Here is a 19,367-nt window from a genome sequence, read left to right as displayed (position 1 = left end):
TGTAAAATCTTCATATTGTGTTAGCATTACATTTAGAAGTGTGCATTTACAAACATGTCTGACGTATAGTTGCATATCCTCTCTGTGCAAAGTTGATTTTAGAAGTGTACCCAATATCCTCTCTGTGCAAAGTTGATTTTAGAAGGAACCTAGTAGAATCCCCTAGCTGACCTTAGAAGTGTTCTTAATATCCTGTCTGTGGAAAGTTGAATTTAGAAGTGTACCTAGTAGTGTCCCCTGGTTGCCTTTTAGAAGTGTCCCTAATATCCTCTCTGTCTAAAGTTGAATTTAGAAGCCTGCATAATACCCTCTCTATGCAGAGTTGAATGTAGAAGTCGCCTAGTTGCATCCCTTGGTTGTCTTTAGAGGTGTGCCTAATATCCTCTCTATGCAAAGTTGAGTTTAGAAGCGTGCATAATACCGTCTCTATGCAGAGTTGAATTTAGAAGTCTCCTAGTTGCATCCCTTGGTTGTCTTTAGAAGTGTACCTAATATCCTCTCTATGCAAAGTTGAATTTAGAAGTTGCGTAGTTGCATCCCTTGGTTGTCTTTAGAAGTGTGCCTAATATCCTCTCTATGCACAGTTGAATTTAGAAGAATGCATAATACCCTCTCTGTGCAAAGATGAATTTAGAAGGTGCCTAGTTGCATCCCCTGGTTGTCTTTAGAAGTGTGCCTAATATCCTCTCTGTGCAAAGTTGATTTTAGAAGGAGCCTAGTAGAATCCCCTAGCTGACCTTAGAAGTGTGCTTAATATCCTGTCTGTGGAAAGTTGAATTTAGAAGTATGTCTAATATCCTCCCTGTGCAAAGTTCCATTTAGAGGTGGGCCTAGTAGTGTCTCCTGATTGCCTTTTAGAAGTGTGCCTAATATCCTCTCTTTCTAAAGTTGAATTTAGAAGCCTGCATAATGCCCTCTCTATGCAGAGTTGAATTTAGAAGTCGCCTAGTTGCATCCCTTGGTTGTCTTTAGAAGTGTGCCTAATATCCTCTCTATGAAAAGTTGAATTTAGAAGCATGCATAATACCCTCTATGTGCAAAGATGAATTTAGAAGGTGCCTAGTTGCGTCCCCTCGTTGTCTTTAGAAGTGTGCCTAATATCCTCTCTGTGCAAAGTTGATTTTAGAAGGAGCCTAGTAGAATCCCCTAGCTGACCTTAGAAGTGTGCTTAATATCCTGTCTGTGGAAAGTTGAATTTAGAAGTGTGTCTAATATCCTCCCTGTGCAAAGTTACATTTAGAAGTGTGCCTAGTAGTGTCCCCTGGTTGCCTTTTAGAAGCGTCCCTAATATCCTCTCTGTGCAAAGTTGAATTAAGAAGTGTGCCCAATATCCTCCCTATGCAAAGTTACATTTAGAAGTGTGCCTAGTAGCGTCCCCTGGTTGTCGCTAGAAGTGTGCCTAATATCCTCTCTGCGCAAAGTTACATTTAGAAGTGTGCCTAATATCCTCTCTATGCAAAGTTAAATTTAGAAGGTCCAAAACCATAATTAGAAGTGTGTCCGGCTTCCTCTCTGTGCAAAACCAAGCTAGAAGTGTGTCTGACTTCCTCTCTTTGCAAAATTGACTTTAGAAGTGTGCCTAGTATCATCTCTGTGCAAAGTTGAACTTAGAAATGTGCCTAATAGGGTGCCCTGGTTGAATTCAGAAGTGTGCCTAATAATGTGCCCTGGTTGACTTTAGTAGTGTGCCTAATATCTGTGTATATATAGTGTCTCACTTCCTCTCCTTCCAAACTCGACTTCTGAAGTTTGCTTAGTATCTTCTCCGTGCAAAGTTGAACTTAGAAGTGTGCCTAATATCCTCCCTGGGCAAAGTTGATTTTATATCCTAATATCCTCTCTGCGTAAAGTTGAACCTAGAAATATGCCTAATACCCTCCTATCTGTCCAAAGTCGAACCTAGAAGTGTGCCTAATATCCTCTCTTGCAAACTTGAATTTGGTGCCTAATTGTGTACCCTGGTTGAATATATAAGTGTACCCAATAACGTGTCTTGGTTGACTTTAATACTATGCCTAATATCCTCCCTGTTCAAAGTTGAATTTAAAAGGGTGCCTAATATCCTCTCTTGCAAACTTGAATTTGGTGCCTAATAGTGTGCCCTGGTTGAATTTATAAGTGTACCCAATAACGTGCCTTGGTTGACTTTAATACTATGCCTAATATCCTCCCTGTCCAAAGTTGAATTTAAAAGGGTGCCTAATATCCTCTCTTGCAAACTTGAATTTGGTGCCTAATAGTGTGCCCTGGTTGAATTTATAAGTGTACCCAATAACGTGCCTTGGTTGACTTTAATACTATGTCTAATATCCTCCCTGTCCAAAGTTGAATTTAAAAGGGTGCCTAATATCCTCTCTGTGCAAACTTGAATTGGTCGGCTAACACCAACTCTGTGTCCCTAATATATATAATTCCGCGCCTTGCCTAATCTCAGACGTGTACCCATCTCGGTGCAAAGCTGACTTTAGAAGTGTATATAACAACATCACATTGGCATAGCAGAATTAGACATTGTCCCTAAGAGCGTCACTGTACCAAAGTCTTGAAAGTCTGTTCTATAGCGTATGTGTGTCATAACTGCACTTAGAATGTCCACATATAGCTTATCCGTGGCATAAGTGCATTCTTAAACTCTGCCTACCCTATAGCATGGCTGTGTCATAATTACATTTGAAAACTGGATTTAGAAAAGCTAGCCTAATGCAATAGCTTAATTTGTAGCTACATTTGTAGCCTAATTTATGGCCTAATTTACAAAGTCTGTGTCATAGCCTATCTATGCCATAACTGCAATAAAAACTCTGCCCTATAGCATACCAGTGTCAAAATTGCACTTGGAAATTGGATTTAGAACACTTAGCCTATAGCATTTTTATATCATAACTGAATTCAGAAGTCCTCCTAAATTAGAAAATGTAACCTAAACTAGAAAATGTAGCCTATAGCGTATTTATATCATAATTGCTTTTAGAAGTGCTCCTAAATTCCACTTATAAGAAGTACCTAAAAACAATATCTGTGGTGTTGTCACACTCGAAACTCTGCCCAAGAGCATACCTGTATCCCAGCTTCACAATTTAGTACATTAAAACTTAGTATACGTGAATAATTTCACCCTGCTTAGTTGAACCTATAAACCTTTAATAATCTCACCCAGTGGTACCACTCATCCTAACCATGAGTGCACCAATTTCACTAAGGTCTACCGGAAACGACCACTGGGCACCACCCTCCTTCCAGCCAACCCTACCTCCTGTCCCCCCTCCCCAAATCATCCCACCCTCCACCCCATCCCCCTCCCATCCCCTTACCAAACACCAAGCCAGAGGTGCATGATGGCGTGCCATCCACCCTAAGACCACTACTCTCACAAACCTCACCAATCAGCCTTCTGCGATCATACACGCTCCCCTCACAAGCCTCCCAAGTACACCCCGCCCAGCAATCATGCACCCCACGTTTCTCCTATCAACTCCTACCTCCATCCCGCCACGACCACACTCCTTCCCCTCCCTAAAAACTGCACGCCTAGCCCTAGCAAGAACGGAAGCCTCATCCCTCTCCCCCTCCGACCCCCCTACCCTCTCGCACACACCAATCGCAACAAAGACACTAAAGAGGAAATGTACCTGGTCCCACTCAATCTCTCAGCACTCATCGCCTCCCCTGTCTTGACCCACCACCTCATGCCCCCCTTCACCACCCTCACCCCACGCCTCACCCTGTTTGAAACCCCTCTCCCTTGATTTCTCATCAACCACTGCTGAAACTCTTAGCCCAACACACCCCACATTCAAGTCCCCCGGACCAAACCGCAACATCCCAACACACACCTCCATCCACTCCCACCCAAAACCTGCCAACTTCTCCGCCCGCCCACTCTTCCCATCGACCATCAACCACCCCACCCCTCTCGCTCTCCTCTCTCCACCCTCTCCCCCCCTGCACCCATCTCTGCAGCTCCGACATCAACCTCTTCTACCGAAGTGAACTGCATCCTATTTAATGCCCGATCTGTAGCAAAAAACAGACACAGCAACTTTGACCTCCTCGCCTCTGACAAACCAGACCTGGTCTTCATCACCGAAACCTGGTTCTCTGACGACTTCACCCCTATCGCCAATGAAGCCTTCCCCCCCCGACTACTCCCTCATCCCACTGAACCGTCCTTCTAGGGGAGGAGGAATAGCATTCACCTTCAAATCTCACTTCCAGGCCTCAATCATCGACAACCAACCTTCCAGCTCTTCCTGCCAATCACTCCTAGTTAAACTATCACTTTCCCCTTCGTTCTCCCACAGCTTCCTAATAATTTACAGACCCCCTGGCTATGACAGACAATTCTCAAACAACCTATGCGACTCTATTGCCGCACTCCAACTACACCATCCCAACCTCACCCTTCTGGAAGATTTCAACATATGGCTTGACATTCCCACCAACCCTATGACACACTCTCTTGTTGACAGCCTAGACGCAATTAACCTCCAACCCCACATCGACGGCCCAACCCACCATAAAGGACACACTCTTGATGCCATCTTCAGCTCCCACAACTGGATGCATCTAAAGCCCCCAACCCCTATCATCCGGCCCGATCATTTAATTGTTTCTTTCAACATTCGCTCTCCCAACCCACCTCCCGCACCCCAACCTGAACCTCAGACTATTCGCAAATGCTGGAAGAAACTAATAATCCTTCCTGACCTAGCCGACACACTTCTCCAGTCTCCCCCGCCTACCTGCCTACTCAATAATCAACTGAACACCGACGCCTTTGACACTTGACTCAATACCTCTCTAACGCGACTCACACCAACTGTCAAACCATCAGCCCGCCGTGGCCACTTTCCTAGATGGTTACACCTGAGTTGAAGACCAGTAAACAACTATACAAATACCTAGAACGCAAATGGCGAAAAGACAAAACTCTCCAGAGCAGATCCGCCTTAGCCCGGCACCTCCATCAGTACAAGGCCGAAATCCGGAAAGCAAAAAAAAGCCCATTACAACTTCCGAATTCTAAACTGTAAAAACCCCAGCAAAGAACTTCACAAAATCATCACCGAATTCACCAAACCATCATGCACCACAACCGCGCCGACCCCCTCTCAATTGCTGTGCGACTCGCTCTCTCTCCACTTTTACACCACAGCTCTCGAAAGAACGAACGCTCTAACCAACAAACTCGCTCTCTTATTTCCACCAGGCAACCGACCAGCCATCCCACCGCCAACGACCACTAGCTAACCAACGTTTGACTCCTTTTTTCCATTATCAGCTGACCAATTTCGCAAACTCCTCTCTGCCCGCAAACCATCTGGCTCCCCGCTGGACCCCTGCCCGGCCACAACCATTAAAGAAATTTTCGCATCTACCTGCGCAGGAGAACACGCAAGAACCATCATAAATGACTCACTTGCCTTCGGAATTTTTCCTGACGCATTCAAAACAGTTCACCTCAAACCTCTATTAAAAAAAACCTTCCCTCAATCCTCTCGAGCCCAAAAACTACCGCCCCATCTCAAACACAAGGTTCCTTGTTAAACTCATCGACCGAACCGGCTACGCCCAACTAAATGCCTTTGTCGAAGCCAACAATCTCCTAGACCCTGCTCAATCCGGTTTCAGAGCCCGACACGGAACTGAAACCACCCTAACCTCAATCTCGGATGACCTTAAAATCACGGCAGATGCCGCGGGGTGTGCTGCATTAATCCTTCTCTATCTATCAGCCGCCTTCGACACAATCAATCACTCAATCCTCCTTGACCGCCTCCACTCCCTAGAAATTTGTGGGACCGCTCTAAAATGGATAGCTTCGTTCCTCAAAGAAAGGTACCAAATAACGCTACTCTCCACCTATTCCTCCCAAGCCCGACCAGTCGACACGGGAGTTCCACAAGGAGCATGCCTATCTGCCCTCCTGTTCAATCTCTACTTAATCACCGTCTCAGCAATAATTCGCTCACACAACATCCTGTGTTACAACTACGCTGATGACACCCAACTAATTCTAAAACTCCTGAACTCAAAACCCAGCTGCCGACCTGCCCTCGCTTCCTGCCTCCTCGACATAGAGCTCTGGATGACCAGAAACCACCTCTTGCTAAACCCCTCCAAAACCGAAATCATGGTATGTGGCAACCCTGAACTTCTTCCAGACTCACTACCCTGGCCATCTGCCATGGGCAATTCACTGACTCGCTCTAAGTCAGTAAAAAACCTTGGATGCACCCTTGACTCTGACCTAACACTCTCACGCCAAGTCAACAACGTCTCAAAGCCCTGCCACTACCACTGTAAAACGCGTACGCGCATCTTTCCATATCTCTCCTTTCCCAACAGACTCTCCGCGGTCCAATCAATTGTTATATCAAGACTGGACTACGCTAACCCACTCTACCTCGGAATCCACGCTTACCAACTGAATAAACAACAAAGAGCACAAAATGCTGCAGCCAAACTGCTACTAGCGCTCGGCCCAGAGACCACATCTCCCCAGCCCTCAAAACTCTGCACTGGCTTCCAATGGCCCGAAGGGTGACCTTCAAAACCTTATGCATTTCTCACCGAGCACTGCATAAAACCGGACCTCAATATCTTCAAGACAAGTTAAAACCCTATCAACCTCCAAGTACTCTAAGATTTAGCTCAGCCGGCCTCCTAGTCATACCTAAAACAAACTTAGTCAGGTTAGGCGGATCATCATTCTCAGCCTTAGCCCCCACGCAGTGGAATGCACTCCCACCCCACATCCGCCTAACTGAAGATCTAATGTCTTTCTGCAAATTACTGAAAACTTGGCTCTTCCCCTAAAAACCAACCATGTGCTAAATCTAACTCAAACTGAAGAACAGCATCGCAAAGACACCAACCCAACAAACTACTAGATCTTGAATAACAATAAGACAAATAACAATACAACATCAAGATCCAAGCAAGAAATCGACAACTAATAACCACTAATGTAAACTAAAATGACAAACAAAATAGAATGAGGAAATTAGATCAATGCAGTGAAATGGATAAAAAGAATAAATCGTACGAAAACAGTAATTGCGGTTTAAATTAATGAAATAGGTGTAATGATTGCAATGGACAAATTAACAAAATTAACTAAATGAATAAAGAGAAGACAATGGCAAGATGAATACAGGAGACTGATGAGTAGACAGACAGATGACATGGAATGTATGAGTGCATGGCATAAATGGAAAGTACAGAATAGACGATTCAAGTACATGAGACGGGTGCAGTGTACGAAACAGATAGAGAGCACGGAACGGATCCAGTGCGCATGGAAAGTGACATGGCCTGAACCGATAATGCATGTTGAATGAACGAAGTGAATAGAGTGGACGAAATCGGTAGAATGGTTGAAGCGCGTGGAACGATGAGCGCGCTCAGCGGATGAATGCGTTGAGCAGATGGGTGTCTAGAGCGGATGAGTGCTTAGAGCGGAAGGGTGCTGAGAGCAGACGAGTGTGTAGATCGGACGAGTGTGTAGAGTGGACAAATGTGTAAGAGTGGATGAGTGTGTAAGAGGGTACGAGTGTGTAAGAGTGGACAAATGCGTAATAGCGGAGGAGTGCGTAATAGCGGAGGAGTGCGTAAGAGCGGATGGGTGCACAGAGCGAATGGGTGCACGGAGCGGATGGGTGCGCAGAACGGATGGGTATGCAGAGCGGACGAGTGTGCAGAGCAGACGAGTGTGCAGAACAGACGAGTGTGCAGAACAGACGAGTGTGCAGAGCGGACGAATGTGTAGAGTGGGCGAGTGTATAAGAACGGAGGAATGTGTAAGAACAGAGGAATGTGTAGAGCGGATGAGTGCGTAAGAGCGGAGTAGCGCATAAGAGCGGAGGAGTGCCCAGAGCAGATGGGTGCGCAGAGCGGATGGGTGCACAGAGTGGATGGGTGCATAGAGCGAATGGGTGCGCTGAGCGGGTGAGTGCGTAGAGCGGGTGAGTGCGTAGAGCGGGTGAGTGCGCTGAAAGAGTAGTGCAGGTGAGTGAACCGAGCGGGTGAGTGCGCAGAAAGAACAAGTGCTTGGAGCGGATGAATGCGTCGAGTGGAGGAGCGCCTCGAGCGGACGAGTGCCTAGAGTGAATGATGGAACAGGGAAGTATATGGATGGAATGGGTGATGTATGTGGATGGAACAGGTGTCGTATAAGGACAGAACGGGTGAAGTATGTGGATGGAACAGATGAAGCATGTGGAAGGTACTGGTATAATATGTGAAAGGTACGGGTGAAATATGTGGATGGGGTGCATAAATCAACTTGGAATACACCGACTGGATCACAATACATGGAACAGATTAGAGTGCATGGAACGAATTTGAGAGCATGGAACCGGTTGGAGTGCATAGAACGGATTGGAGTGTATGGAACGGATTGGAGTCCATGGAACAGATTGCAGCGCATAGAAGTACGCTACATACATGGAATGGTTTAGAGTGCATAGAACGTTTGAAAGAGCATGTAAACCATCATATCACATCACCACGCCTACTCTCTTCTTTACACCACCACTCAACTAGAACACAGAGATACTATGGGCCTCATTAGGACCCAGGCATTAAGGGGTTAACGGCGCCGTAAAAGGTGTCAGCGCCGTTAAACCCTTAACGCCTTACTACAAGGTCCCTTTGCGGGACCCGACCTTAACGGCTGGTACAGACCAGCCGTTAAAGTAGGGGCCCGCAAAGGGACTCTCGAGGTAAGTACGGTACCGCAATTTGCGGTACCGTACTTACCACCTTCCCCATTCCCATTATGCCCTATGGGGCAAAAATGGAAATGGGGAAGGACCATGGTGGCACGGGGAATTACCGCCCCGCCAACCGTGGAATAGGGTGGTAATTCCCCATTCCGCCATGGCGGACTCCGGCATCGACCATGGTGCTAATAGCACCATAGTTATCCGCCGGAGTCCTAATGAGGGCCTATGACACCATTCGGTATAGCTGTTCTCATACCAACATCCGCCTCATACTCCACATCACTCTAACTAAACACCGCTGGTTACACACCCACCAGCCAGGCGTTCTCCTCAGGCCTAACGCAGCCAGAATCAGTCTAGATAAACCTACCAGAGCGAACACATACTCCTGATCTCCCAACCACTAGACCTAATGCTAAGAAGCAGCTATTACACGAATGCCACACCAGCTGCACACATATACGGTGTTCACACGCACCTTTGACTCTCCCTACTCTATCGAACTTCGGTTCCCGAGGGCGTTCAACCTACCAGCACCTTGAGACTATACCAATGGTACATAAGGCGCTATATAAATGCAAAGTAACATAACATAACATGTCCACGAAAAGATAGAATGGAGAAATGACTTCATCTTTTTTTTAAATATGATCAGGAGGGGGGAGATCCCCACACCTACCCCCTTTCCCCCACCATAACTACCCTTACCCTACCCCATACCTATATTTTAGAAAAATGTCCCACATTTTGGTTAAAAATCGGTGAAAAGATGCGGTCATTTCCCCATTCGATTTCAGCCTTCAGATGCAGAATCCCCAGCCTTAACCCCTTAAGTGCCAAGGACGAGTATGCTCATGCTTTTTGGATAGACTTGCATAATAGCCTGGCACTTAAAGGTACGCTGTTTTGTGTATTTGCTGCACAAAGTTTGTTGTTGTATATTTTCGTGGCTGGATGTCAGAGGTTTGGCGTCTTACATTTAAAGTCACTTTTAATGACAGCATTGGGAGGAGCCGATCAATGAAGCCAACAGGATGCTGTTGCTCACAGTCGCCCTTAAAAGGAAGCGCCCGTGTGACGGGGAGTCCCTAGCATGTGGCCGAAAGGCTGAAGTCTGAGCACAATCACAAGCCCTGCCACTTTGGAGGGCAATTGCGTTTCAATTAGCGGACAATCTGGAGGCCATCAGTAGCCTGCCTGAGAGACAGTGCCCTGGGCGCTCAGAAACCACCGCCCGCAGGCTGGGGAGGGAAAGAGAGCGCAGAAGACGGCGGTACACCGCCCAGATGCCAGTGCCCATCCCCCAATACCAGCCTGTGGGGGTCCCCTGAAGTATGGAGAACACGCCGTGTATTCCCCACTTCAGAATGCTTTCTATTTGCGCGAGGAACAGGGCGATCAAGGGGATTTTGCTGTTCCTACACGTCATCCACTTTTACCGGCGCCGGCTGTTTTTCAAAACGTGTTTATTGACTGTAGGAAGCTGAAGCGCAGATCAGTGAATGTTAAACCCCTTAAGTGCCAAGGACGTGTATGCATGTCCTTTTTGCATAGACTTGCGTAATAGCCTGGCAGATAAGCATCGCAAAGTACAAATGACTCCAGTAAACACGCATTGGCAAAAACGACAGTTCTGTTATTTGTGAAGGCGTGGGATGTGCGTTTGCCAGTCCCTGCTGCAATAGTACTAACCGGCCATTAATGGTTGCAGCTGCAAAATGGTGCGAGTAACTGGGCTGCCTGGCAAATGCCTATGTAATATGTATACACAAGACAAAACTGTAGGCTTTGCCACTGCTTGTTTTTAACGGAACTTCAGTGAAGGGCAGCATCGTGTGTATAAATGCAGTGGCTGCAGGCACACTTGGCTAAGACATTTTTATTACACCAGCAGTGCGTTTAAAGCTCCAACCTCATTCACAGAGCCTTTTCCTATGGGATTGCGGCATTATAAAAATGCTTCTGTGAATCAGGCCCTTAAGTCTCAGAGGGTCTCTTTGAAAATGGCGGGTTCCGGTCTGTAAGGTGATTTGTAACACACATCCTCCCCTGCTTTGTAGGGTCTTGTGTACTATCAGTGTAAGCATGTACCTAAGTAACCAGATACCTTTGGGTGGGGTGTGCTATACAAGTAAATAAACTAAACTAAACTAAACTAAACAACAAGTACCATATTTGATGTTACTTCTGGATAAAGCTAGCTCAAACAGATCCCTAGAGGATATGTGTTGGGCGGGGAGGCACAGGAAGTGGGTGAGTGTGGCTAGAGGGATTGCCATGGCCAGGGACAGTCAATGGGTTGGTAAAAATAACCAAACAACCCCTACTTTGTATCCCAGCTCATACCTCATCTCCCCCCTACCTATACTCCGCTCATAGAAATAAATACAATAGAGAACCCAGGCACCCCTGCACTGCACATATGCAGCACCTTGTTTGTGGTAGTCGTTGGATAGGAACTTACCGCGCACACCGTTGTCCTGCAAAGTGAGAAGCCTCGTGATTATAAGGAATTACCGCCAAGACGGCACAGCCCACCTTTGAACCGAAAGGGGGGGCGAGTGAGTACAGCATTGATTTCAAATCAGTACAAGAGGGAAGACTCATTCCAGTGATGGCTCCATGACGCAATGACCCGAGCAAGGTAAAGTGTAAACAGATTTACAAAATAATGAATTTGTCAGAACAGGAACAAATTAGGTTTAGCATCAATAAATGGACTAGTTCAGGCAAGAAATGTGTTTGTTTGGAAATACATTACTTGAAGGTTTGCTGCACTATAAGGCACGCATTGCAGCGAGCCAAGAAGGAAGGGAGGGTGGGGTAAAATGCAAAGGAGTATTGCTCATTCACAGACTTGGAAAATTCCAGCTCAGATAAGTGCATGCGGGGGGAAGGCGAAAGTGCTGGGCATAGAGTGGAAAGAACATGTATGCAGATCACACGCAGAGTAGGTGCATGGGAGTGGGAAAGGGGAATGTGTGGGGCATAGAGTGGAAAGAACATGTAAGCACATCACATGCCGAGTAAGTACATGGGAGTGGGAAAGTGCCGGGCATAGAGTGGAAAGAACATGTATGCAGATCACACATCGAGTAAGTGCATGAGAGTGGGAAAGGGGAATGTGTGGGGCATAGAGTGGAAAGAACATGTAAGCACATCACATGCCGAGTAAGTACATGGGAGTGGGAAAGTGCCGGGCATAGAGTGGAAAGAACATGTATGTAGATCACACATCAAGTAAGTGCATGAGAGTGGGAAAGTGTGGAAAGAACATGTAAGCACATCACATGCCAAGTAAGTACATGGGAGTGGGAAAGTGCCGGGCATAGACTGGAAAGAACATGTATGCATATCACACGACGAGTAAGTGCACGGGAGTGGGAAAGGGAAAAGTGTGGGCCATAGTGTGGAAAGAACATGTATGCAGATCACACGCATGGAGCGAAAGAACGTTCTGCAAGTTAACAGTGCAACGACAATACCGATGGACAAATAAATGAGACCCGTATTCATGAGTTAAGATCCAAATGTTTTTGAATGAGAGGCCTTAGTCCTTTTCTGAACAACAGTGAATTTCTTCCACTAAAGGTTGGCTGGAAGCTCATCCACATAAGAGCATCTCCAGGGGTTCAACAAGTTATGCCAACAGAAAAGAGAGCCAGCAGCAAAGAGAGCCAACAGAAAAGAGAGCCAACAGAAAAGAGAGCAAACAGAAAAGAGAGCAAACAGAAAAGAGAGCCAACAGCAAAGAGAGCCAACAGCAAATAGAGCAAACAAAAGAGAGCCAACAGAAAAGAGAGCCAACAGAAAAGAGAGCCAACAGAAAAGAGAGCAAACAGAAAAGAGAGTCAACAGCAAATAGAGCAAACAAAAGAGAGCCAACAGAAAAGAGAGCCAACAGAAAAGAGAACCAACAGAAAAGAGAGCCAACATAAAAGAGAACCAACAGAAAAGAGAGCCAACAGCAAAGAGAACCAACAGCAAAGAGAGCAAACAGAAAAGAGAGCCAACAGCAAAGAGAGCCAACAGCAAAGAGAGCAAACAAAAAAGAGAGCAAACAAAAAAGAGAGCCAGCAGCAAAGAGAACCAACAGAAAAGAGAGCCAACAGAAAAGAGAACCAACAGAAAAGAGAGCCAACAGCAAAGAGAACCAACAGCAAAGAGAGCAAACAGAAAAGAGAGCCAACAGCAAAGAGAGCCAACAGCAAAGAGAGCAAACAAAAAAGAGAGCCAGCAGCAAAGAGAAGCAACAGAAAAGAGAGCCAACAGCAAAGAGAGCCAACAGCAAAGAGAGCAAACAAAAAAGAGAGCCAACAGAAAAGAGAGCCAACAGCAAAGAGAGCAAACAAAAAAGAGAACCAACAGAAAAGAGAGCCAACATAAAAGAGAACCAACAGAAAAGAGAGCCAACAGCAAAGAGAACCAACAGCAAAGAGAGCAAACAGAAAAGAGAGCCAACAGCAAAGAGAGCCAACAGCAAAGAGAGCAAACAAAAAAGAGAGCCAGCAGCAAAGAGAACCAACAGAAAAGAGAGCCAACAGAAAAGAGAACCAACAGAAAAGAGAGCCAACAGCAAAGAGAACCAACAGCAAAGAGAGCAAACAGAAAAGAGAGCCAACAGCAAAGAGAGCCAACAGCAAAGAGAGCAAACAAAAAAGAGAGCCAGCAGCAAAGAGAACCAACAGAAAAGAGAGCCAACAGCAAAGAGAGCCAACGGCAAAGAGAGCAAACAAAAAAGAGAGCCAACAGAAAAGAGAGCCAACAGCAAAGAGAGCAAACAAAAAAGAGAGCCAACAGAAAAGAGAGCCAACAAAAAAGACTTGGTCCATGGGTCTTAGAGTCAAAAGGGTTTTTGAAATTCTGCTTTGTATGTAGTTGGAAGTTTATTCCACTTGATTGCACCTGCAGTGTCCAATGTTCTGCAACCAAATTTATTTTTCCTGGAAAGGCTGATGAAAAGGGGCAAAGAACTGGCAGATCCCACAAGCCTTACCGGAGAGCACTTTCTGATCTTGAGTTTTAGCTCATCAGGGCGAGCGCACCAGTATGCTTGGTGAACAATTCAGAGCTTTGAACATGGCTGGGGTGTCTACAAAGAACAATTGTGGAAATTTTACGGCCTACATAATATAGTCTCTGGCCCACAATCCTAGAATCTGTTGGGCAGCCTTGTTTTGAATGATTTGGTTTGGTCAGGAAGGAATTTGTGGAGGCTGAAGGATAGATAGTTGCAATAATCCAGCCTGGAGAGAACCATAGATGTGTTAAAGAAGGGGGGATGCACTTGAGTGTATGTAGTTGGAAGTGAGAATTTCTGACAATTCCTGAACTTGTGGGGCAAAGTTGGAAATGATCCACAAGTTCTTGGCTTGAGAGTGCCAGGATAGTAGAAGTGTCCCTAGCATCAAGCCAGATAGGAGGCATGATGGAGGTGCCACATTAGATACATTTAGTTTTTAATTTATTTAAACAGAAGCTGTTGTGATCATCTGATCATGCATGTTTACGACGGGTTCGGCTATGACCAGCATCACGGACTACTCCTCTACTGAGGATCTGGTTGTTGTCACCATGGGTTTGGAAAATAAAGGAGAAGGGGGCTATAATGTCAGTCAAATGTTTCAGGTAAGTGTTGAAGAGCCAAGATGAGATGGGGGGCTCAAGGAATGAGGAGATCCACATTAGAGCCCTTCATTAGAACCAAAGGAGCTTTTTCAGAGATTTAATTGGGTGGGATGCGTGACAGTGTCAAATGCGTCTGACAGGTCCAGGTGAACGGGAATGGCTGTGGTGTCCTTATCAAGTGATGGCAGAATTTCATCTTTCATCAAATGAAAGACTGACTCAGTCTCTCTAGCAGGCTGGAACAGCAGCTGCTGGTTGTGATCCAGGACTTGAGAGTTGGCCCTTTTCCTGAGGATTTTGTCTATAAAAGGCATATTTGCAATGCAACTGAATCATCAGCAAGCTTCTTCAACGGAAAGGAAATTGTGAGGAAGGCAGCCTATGCCGACGGTTCTAACAGGCTGACCAGTGATGGATCCAAGTAGGCAACTGTTGTCTTTAATGGTAGTGTCTGGGCAGCAGACACCTTCTTTTTACGCACCAATGTAATCATTCTGTATGTGTAATCAGCTTCAATGAGTATAAGAGGATCTCCGATGACCAGCATTGTTGAACTGGATTGTCTTGGCCTTGTCAACGAAGGATGAAGACAGGTTACATGTCATACCTTGAGTGCTAATTACCAATCGTTACCACTTTAAAAAAAGCTGTAACTGTTAAGAGAATAGTCTCTCTCCTAATCAAAAGTTGCTTTAAAAGTAGTGCATCTACTATGGAATTGCCAAATGGGCCAAAAGGGTTATGGAGGTCCCTTTGTGAGGAGATGACCCTCAAGTTGAAAGTGTGGATCGAGTAGAGCCACCATATCCCTTTCAAACATGAAGTCAGAGGCGCTACCAAGACATCTTCCATACTTCCTGAGGGCAACAAGGGTGGTTCACAAACACGTGACTGTGCCTGATCAGGATCCCTAGCTCCTTTCTTTGGCTTCTACCGTGGGAAAAACGCAGCTTAAGGGTATCAGTAAAGGCCTGGAGTCCTGCCTGGACCGCCTCCTACATGTCGCATGTCCCCTTGTTAAGGCCTTTGATTTATTTGTTTCTGTTCACTCTGGAGCTATGGCTATGAAAGGTTGACTTCAAAAGGACTCACACCACCTGGGAAAAGCCAAAGAGTCCATTGTCATTGAGCGCCACAGTGGTGGCTCCCTAAAGATCACCCCGAAACTACTAACCTGCCCACCAATGACCTTGGCCCGTAGCCCAAGTTGTGCCCTTAAGTGACTCCTTCTTGAAGGAGTTGACTCTGTTTGTTTGGGCTTATGCTACCATAAAGAGAGCCCATAGGGATAACCGTTAAGAATTTGCAATGGCTTCCTTCCAACTGTGTGGCACGGGCTAGATCCCACATCCAGGATTTCCTGTCCTTCTACCCCTCCTGTGTGTGGTGCAGCAGATGTCATGGATGCATACACTCCAGAGGCTCCTTTGGACACCATACCAGTAAGTCAAGACCTTCATTTTACTCCTGTTCTCTAGGCTGGCTCTTTTCCAGATAGTTCTATCGGTATGATTTCAGACACATTGGGTGAAGCTGCTGTTGCCAGCTACAAAACAGAATTTTGAGATCACCACAACCAGACAGAAGCCCCTCCTCTCACCTACCTAGAGCTGGAACACGCATCTCTGATAAACCAGGAAGTTGTTGCCTTGTTGTCAAAGATCTCATGGCAGAGGTGACTGGTTTCTCGCCCAACAGTGACCGACGTCTCTACTTCCTCTTCCTATTAGAGAAAAAGAACAATGCGTGCATGCTCCTGACCAACAACCTCAAGGCGCTCAACACCTTGTTAGTTTACCATCATTTCACCTTGAAGGGGGTATTGTGAGAGGTCAGAAATGAAAGGCGGACACAAAGTTGTAATATTTTCAGACATTTTCATTAAAACAAAAGGGTGTGATAAAGGCCTCTGTATCCCTATCCTAAAGAGAGTCTCCCTACCTAGGAAACCAAAAATAAAGATCAGTCTGTGTCAAGTCGTCAAAACAAATAAACTGTCCTTGTGTTCAAAATATACTAATCTGACCTTCACACTAGAGTTGAACAACTATGGGTGCAACGAAATGTATCTGACTTATTTCAGTGGCGGCTGCTTTCATAGGGCGGGGGGGCACCGCCCCCCCCAGCCAGTGGCCCCAGGTAGTGTGTGACATGTTGAATAACTGCAGAACAGATTCTGAAGTTTTGAATCTGTTCTGCATGTAGGAGCACAGTGCGGCAGCAACACCACTATAAATAAATAATTATCTCCCGGCTGCCGATCAATTGTGTCTTCATGGCTGGCTGGGCCCAGGGCCAGCTGTCACAGAGGGGCGCGTCCCGATTTACGCAGCTGTTGTTATACTGTAGAGTGCGTGGAGGTCGTAGCTCCACGCACTCTACGTAACCCATCACAATCTGAACTGCTGGCGGGGCGCTAGAGGGGTGGCCCCGCCAATACATAATTTGTGCGCAAATAGCGTATCTCCTGATCGTGATCGTATCTCCTACAGTTAGGCCCATAGCAACAACAGAATATTCTGAATGTCATTGGCTGTTTCCCAGCCAATGACATTGAGTGTGGGTGGGGTGATAAGCATTTGGTGCACACGTGGTGACGGTGCATGCGTGCCACTCACTTCCTGTACTGCTGAGTTTTGTTGTGCAGAGCCGCCCAGAGAACTCTCCCAGTATGCACGGCCTGTTTCCAGCCCAGCAACTAGGTAAGTAAAGTTACTTTAATTAATGTAAATTAATCTTTGTGACTGCCTGCCTGGCCCTTCATTCCCCAAGACAGCGCTCCAGTCCAGGCAGGACCATCATCCTGGAGCCCTGTTTTAGGGAATGCAGGGCCTAGTTATCGAGTCCATCTAGACTGGGTCAGGTAACGGTTGTGTAGTAGGCCCTGCATCGACACTTGAGCAGCTCACATGATGAGCCTCACCCAAGTCAAGTGGTAGCCTCCTACATTCGTTAGGAATCGGAACCACTAACTCAATGATTCATTGCAGATGAAGGGGAGGCCAAATAGTTGGGTGGATGGACCCTTGCCACCCCCAAATGTAGTATTTGGCCTTCCCTTGATGTGAAAATAAATCGAGTTAGTGTAAGGGAGGACCAGCTAATGCGGACCATTTTGTTAAAGTGGTATTTGTGAATGCAATTTAGAGTGCTATGAAGAAGCTGCGACGTGCTAGAAAGCACTATATTAAACTTATAGAAATGTTGTATCCTTAATGTAGACAGGCACGGTCTGTTTTTGGCATTCCAGTGGGCTATCTTGAGGCTGCTATTGCGGATTACATGGCACGCAGAGAAGTACTGGTTCTTGGCGGTTTTGTCGCATTTCCCAGGGTGCAACGTTAGGCCGATGGGAATCTTTGGAAAACAATAGTGGGTAGCAAAATGGCCTGGAAAAAATGCTCTAATGTTTATCAGTACCTCCCAGGACCACAACAGGTAAAACTGATTTTGCACATTTCAGAGAAAGGTATGGCGGGTTGGGGCAGTTGGTGTGATGCAGGTTGCAGTGTAAACACTGCTCTCGGAATACAATGCAGGCACAGTTCTTTTCTTTATGGGAGCTCATCTTGCCATGTCATTTACAAAGTCTTCAAATGATCTTCTGGCCAGCATCTTCTGATAAGGTAGAGTAGCGGCGGGTTAAGCGCTGGCTGCAGAATCTGCTTATAGCTGCCGAAACCAGGTTGGAAACCCAAAGAGACACTTTGAGGATTTCCCTTTTCATGGATGGATTTTTTAAGTGTTCCAAAGATATGGTGCCATATGCAGTGGGCGCTATAAGAAATGTCATGCATGTCTCCTTAATATAACATGATTTAGTCAATTAGAAATTGACAAACTATTCAATACACAATTCTGAAATTATTTCCTTCGTCCAGAGATTAAAAGTCACTGTGATTTTCAGCAACTAATATTTGGGCGTAAACGCCACGAGAATTGAAAGCGTGGACAGGTGTATTTGTAATCAACAGTTTAGCCCGGAAAACACTCTGTGGGACTGTAATGAAATGTAGAAGATTACAGAGGGCCAGACGGGACACATGTGCTTTGTAGGGAATAGTCCAGGTGCAGTACTTTCTGCTGTTCACCCGAGTGCCGTTACGGTCACCAGACTTAATACAGGCAATGGAAAAGGCGGACAATTATCAAATGGAGTGACCAAAATTAAAATGGCCCCTACCTCTATAGCACCAACTGCTGAACCAAACTTTAGCCCATTTCTAAATGCTTTCCATTTTGCAAGCAAATTGGTATGTGGCGCATAGAGAGAAAAGATGATTTGTCTAAGATCACACAGCCCAGCAAACTGGGGTAGCAGTTGACAAAGTATCAACTAGTACACTTCTTTTCTCTTAACGAAATAAGATAAACTTAACACTTAAGGGGGCTATTTTTAATTGTTTTTGTAATTTAAAATCACATCGACAGGGGTGTTGCTAGGTCTGGGAAAGACCTGGGGCCATGGTGATGTTGGAACTGTCAGGACTGGGGGCTAGCTAGCCTTTTGGTTGTAGCTCCTGAGATTCTATCCGGGGCTACAACCAAAAGACCAGGGGCTATACCCCCCTTAGCTCCCCCCTAGCAACGCCTCTGCACATCGAGATGCTACCCTCCTCTCTGTTTCTAGCTCCATGAAATCGGAAGCCAATGCTTCTGGGCGCATCCTTTAAAGAATAGCCGGACGCATCCATTTACAGAATAGGCGAGGGATGGCCATTTATTATATTGCTCGCTTTAGCTACTGGAACACAGCCTTATTGCGTTCCTATTTCCGTCTATAGCTGTCAATGTCTGGTGGAACAGAAGTTCTGCGCCTGCTGTGAAGCTCAGCGTGCAACCTAAAGAAGTCACACTTCCTCAAGGCTCTGTGCCTCCTTCACACTGTCCTGCGTGCTCACCAAACACATTTCAACTTGGACATCAATGGCTCACAAGGTGATTAGGTTCAACAATCAAAACAAAATATGGATTTGTAATGAGCACCCATAGGTTTTTGGGGCGCAGCAG

The 19,367-nt window shown here is 46.0% G+C and overlaps 1 protein-coding gene across 1 annotated transcript in view; it reads left to right on the top strand.

Annotated features, from left to right (window-relative positions):
- LOC138487354 (trichohyalin-like) overlaps positions 1-13,570 on the top strand; it is a 116,941-nt gene extending 103,371 nt beyond the window's left edge. The window contains exons 2-3 of the mRNA XM_069613936.1: positions 12,321-12,579; positions 12,682-13,570. Coding sequence (XP_069470037.1) covers positions 12,321-12,579; positions 12,682-13,570 — 1,148 coding nt within the window. The remainder of the gene's footprint in view (positions 1-12,320; positions 12,580-12,681) is intronic.
- Positions 13,571-19,367: the final 5,797 nt, after the last annotated feature.

The sequence above is a fragment of the Ambystoma mexicanum genome, chromosome 9 (genome assembly GCF_040938575.1).
Source record: "Ambystoma mexicanum isolate Mex_15411 chromosome 9, UKY_AmexF1_1, whole genome shotgun sequence".
NCBI lineage: Eukaryota > Metazoa > Chordata > Amphibia > Caudata > Ambystomatidae > Ambystoma > Ambystoma mexicanum.
This window is presented reverse-complemented; position numbering and strand designations above follow the sequence as displayed.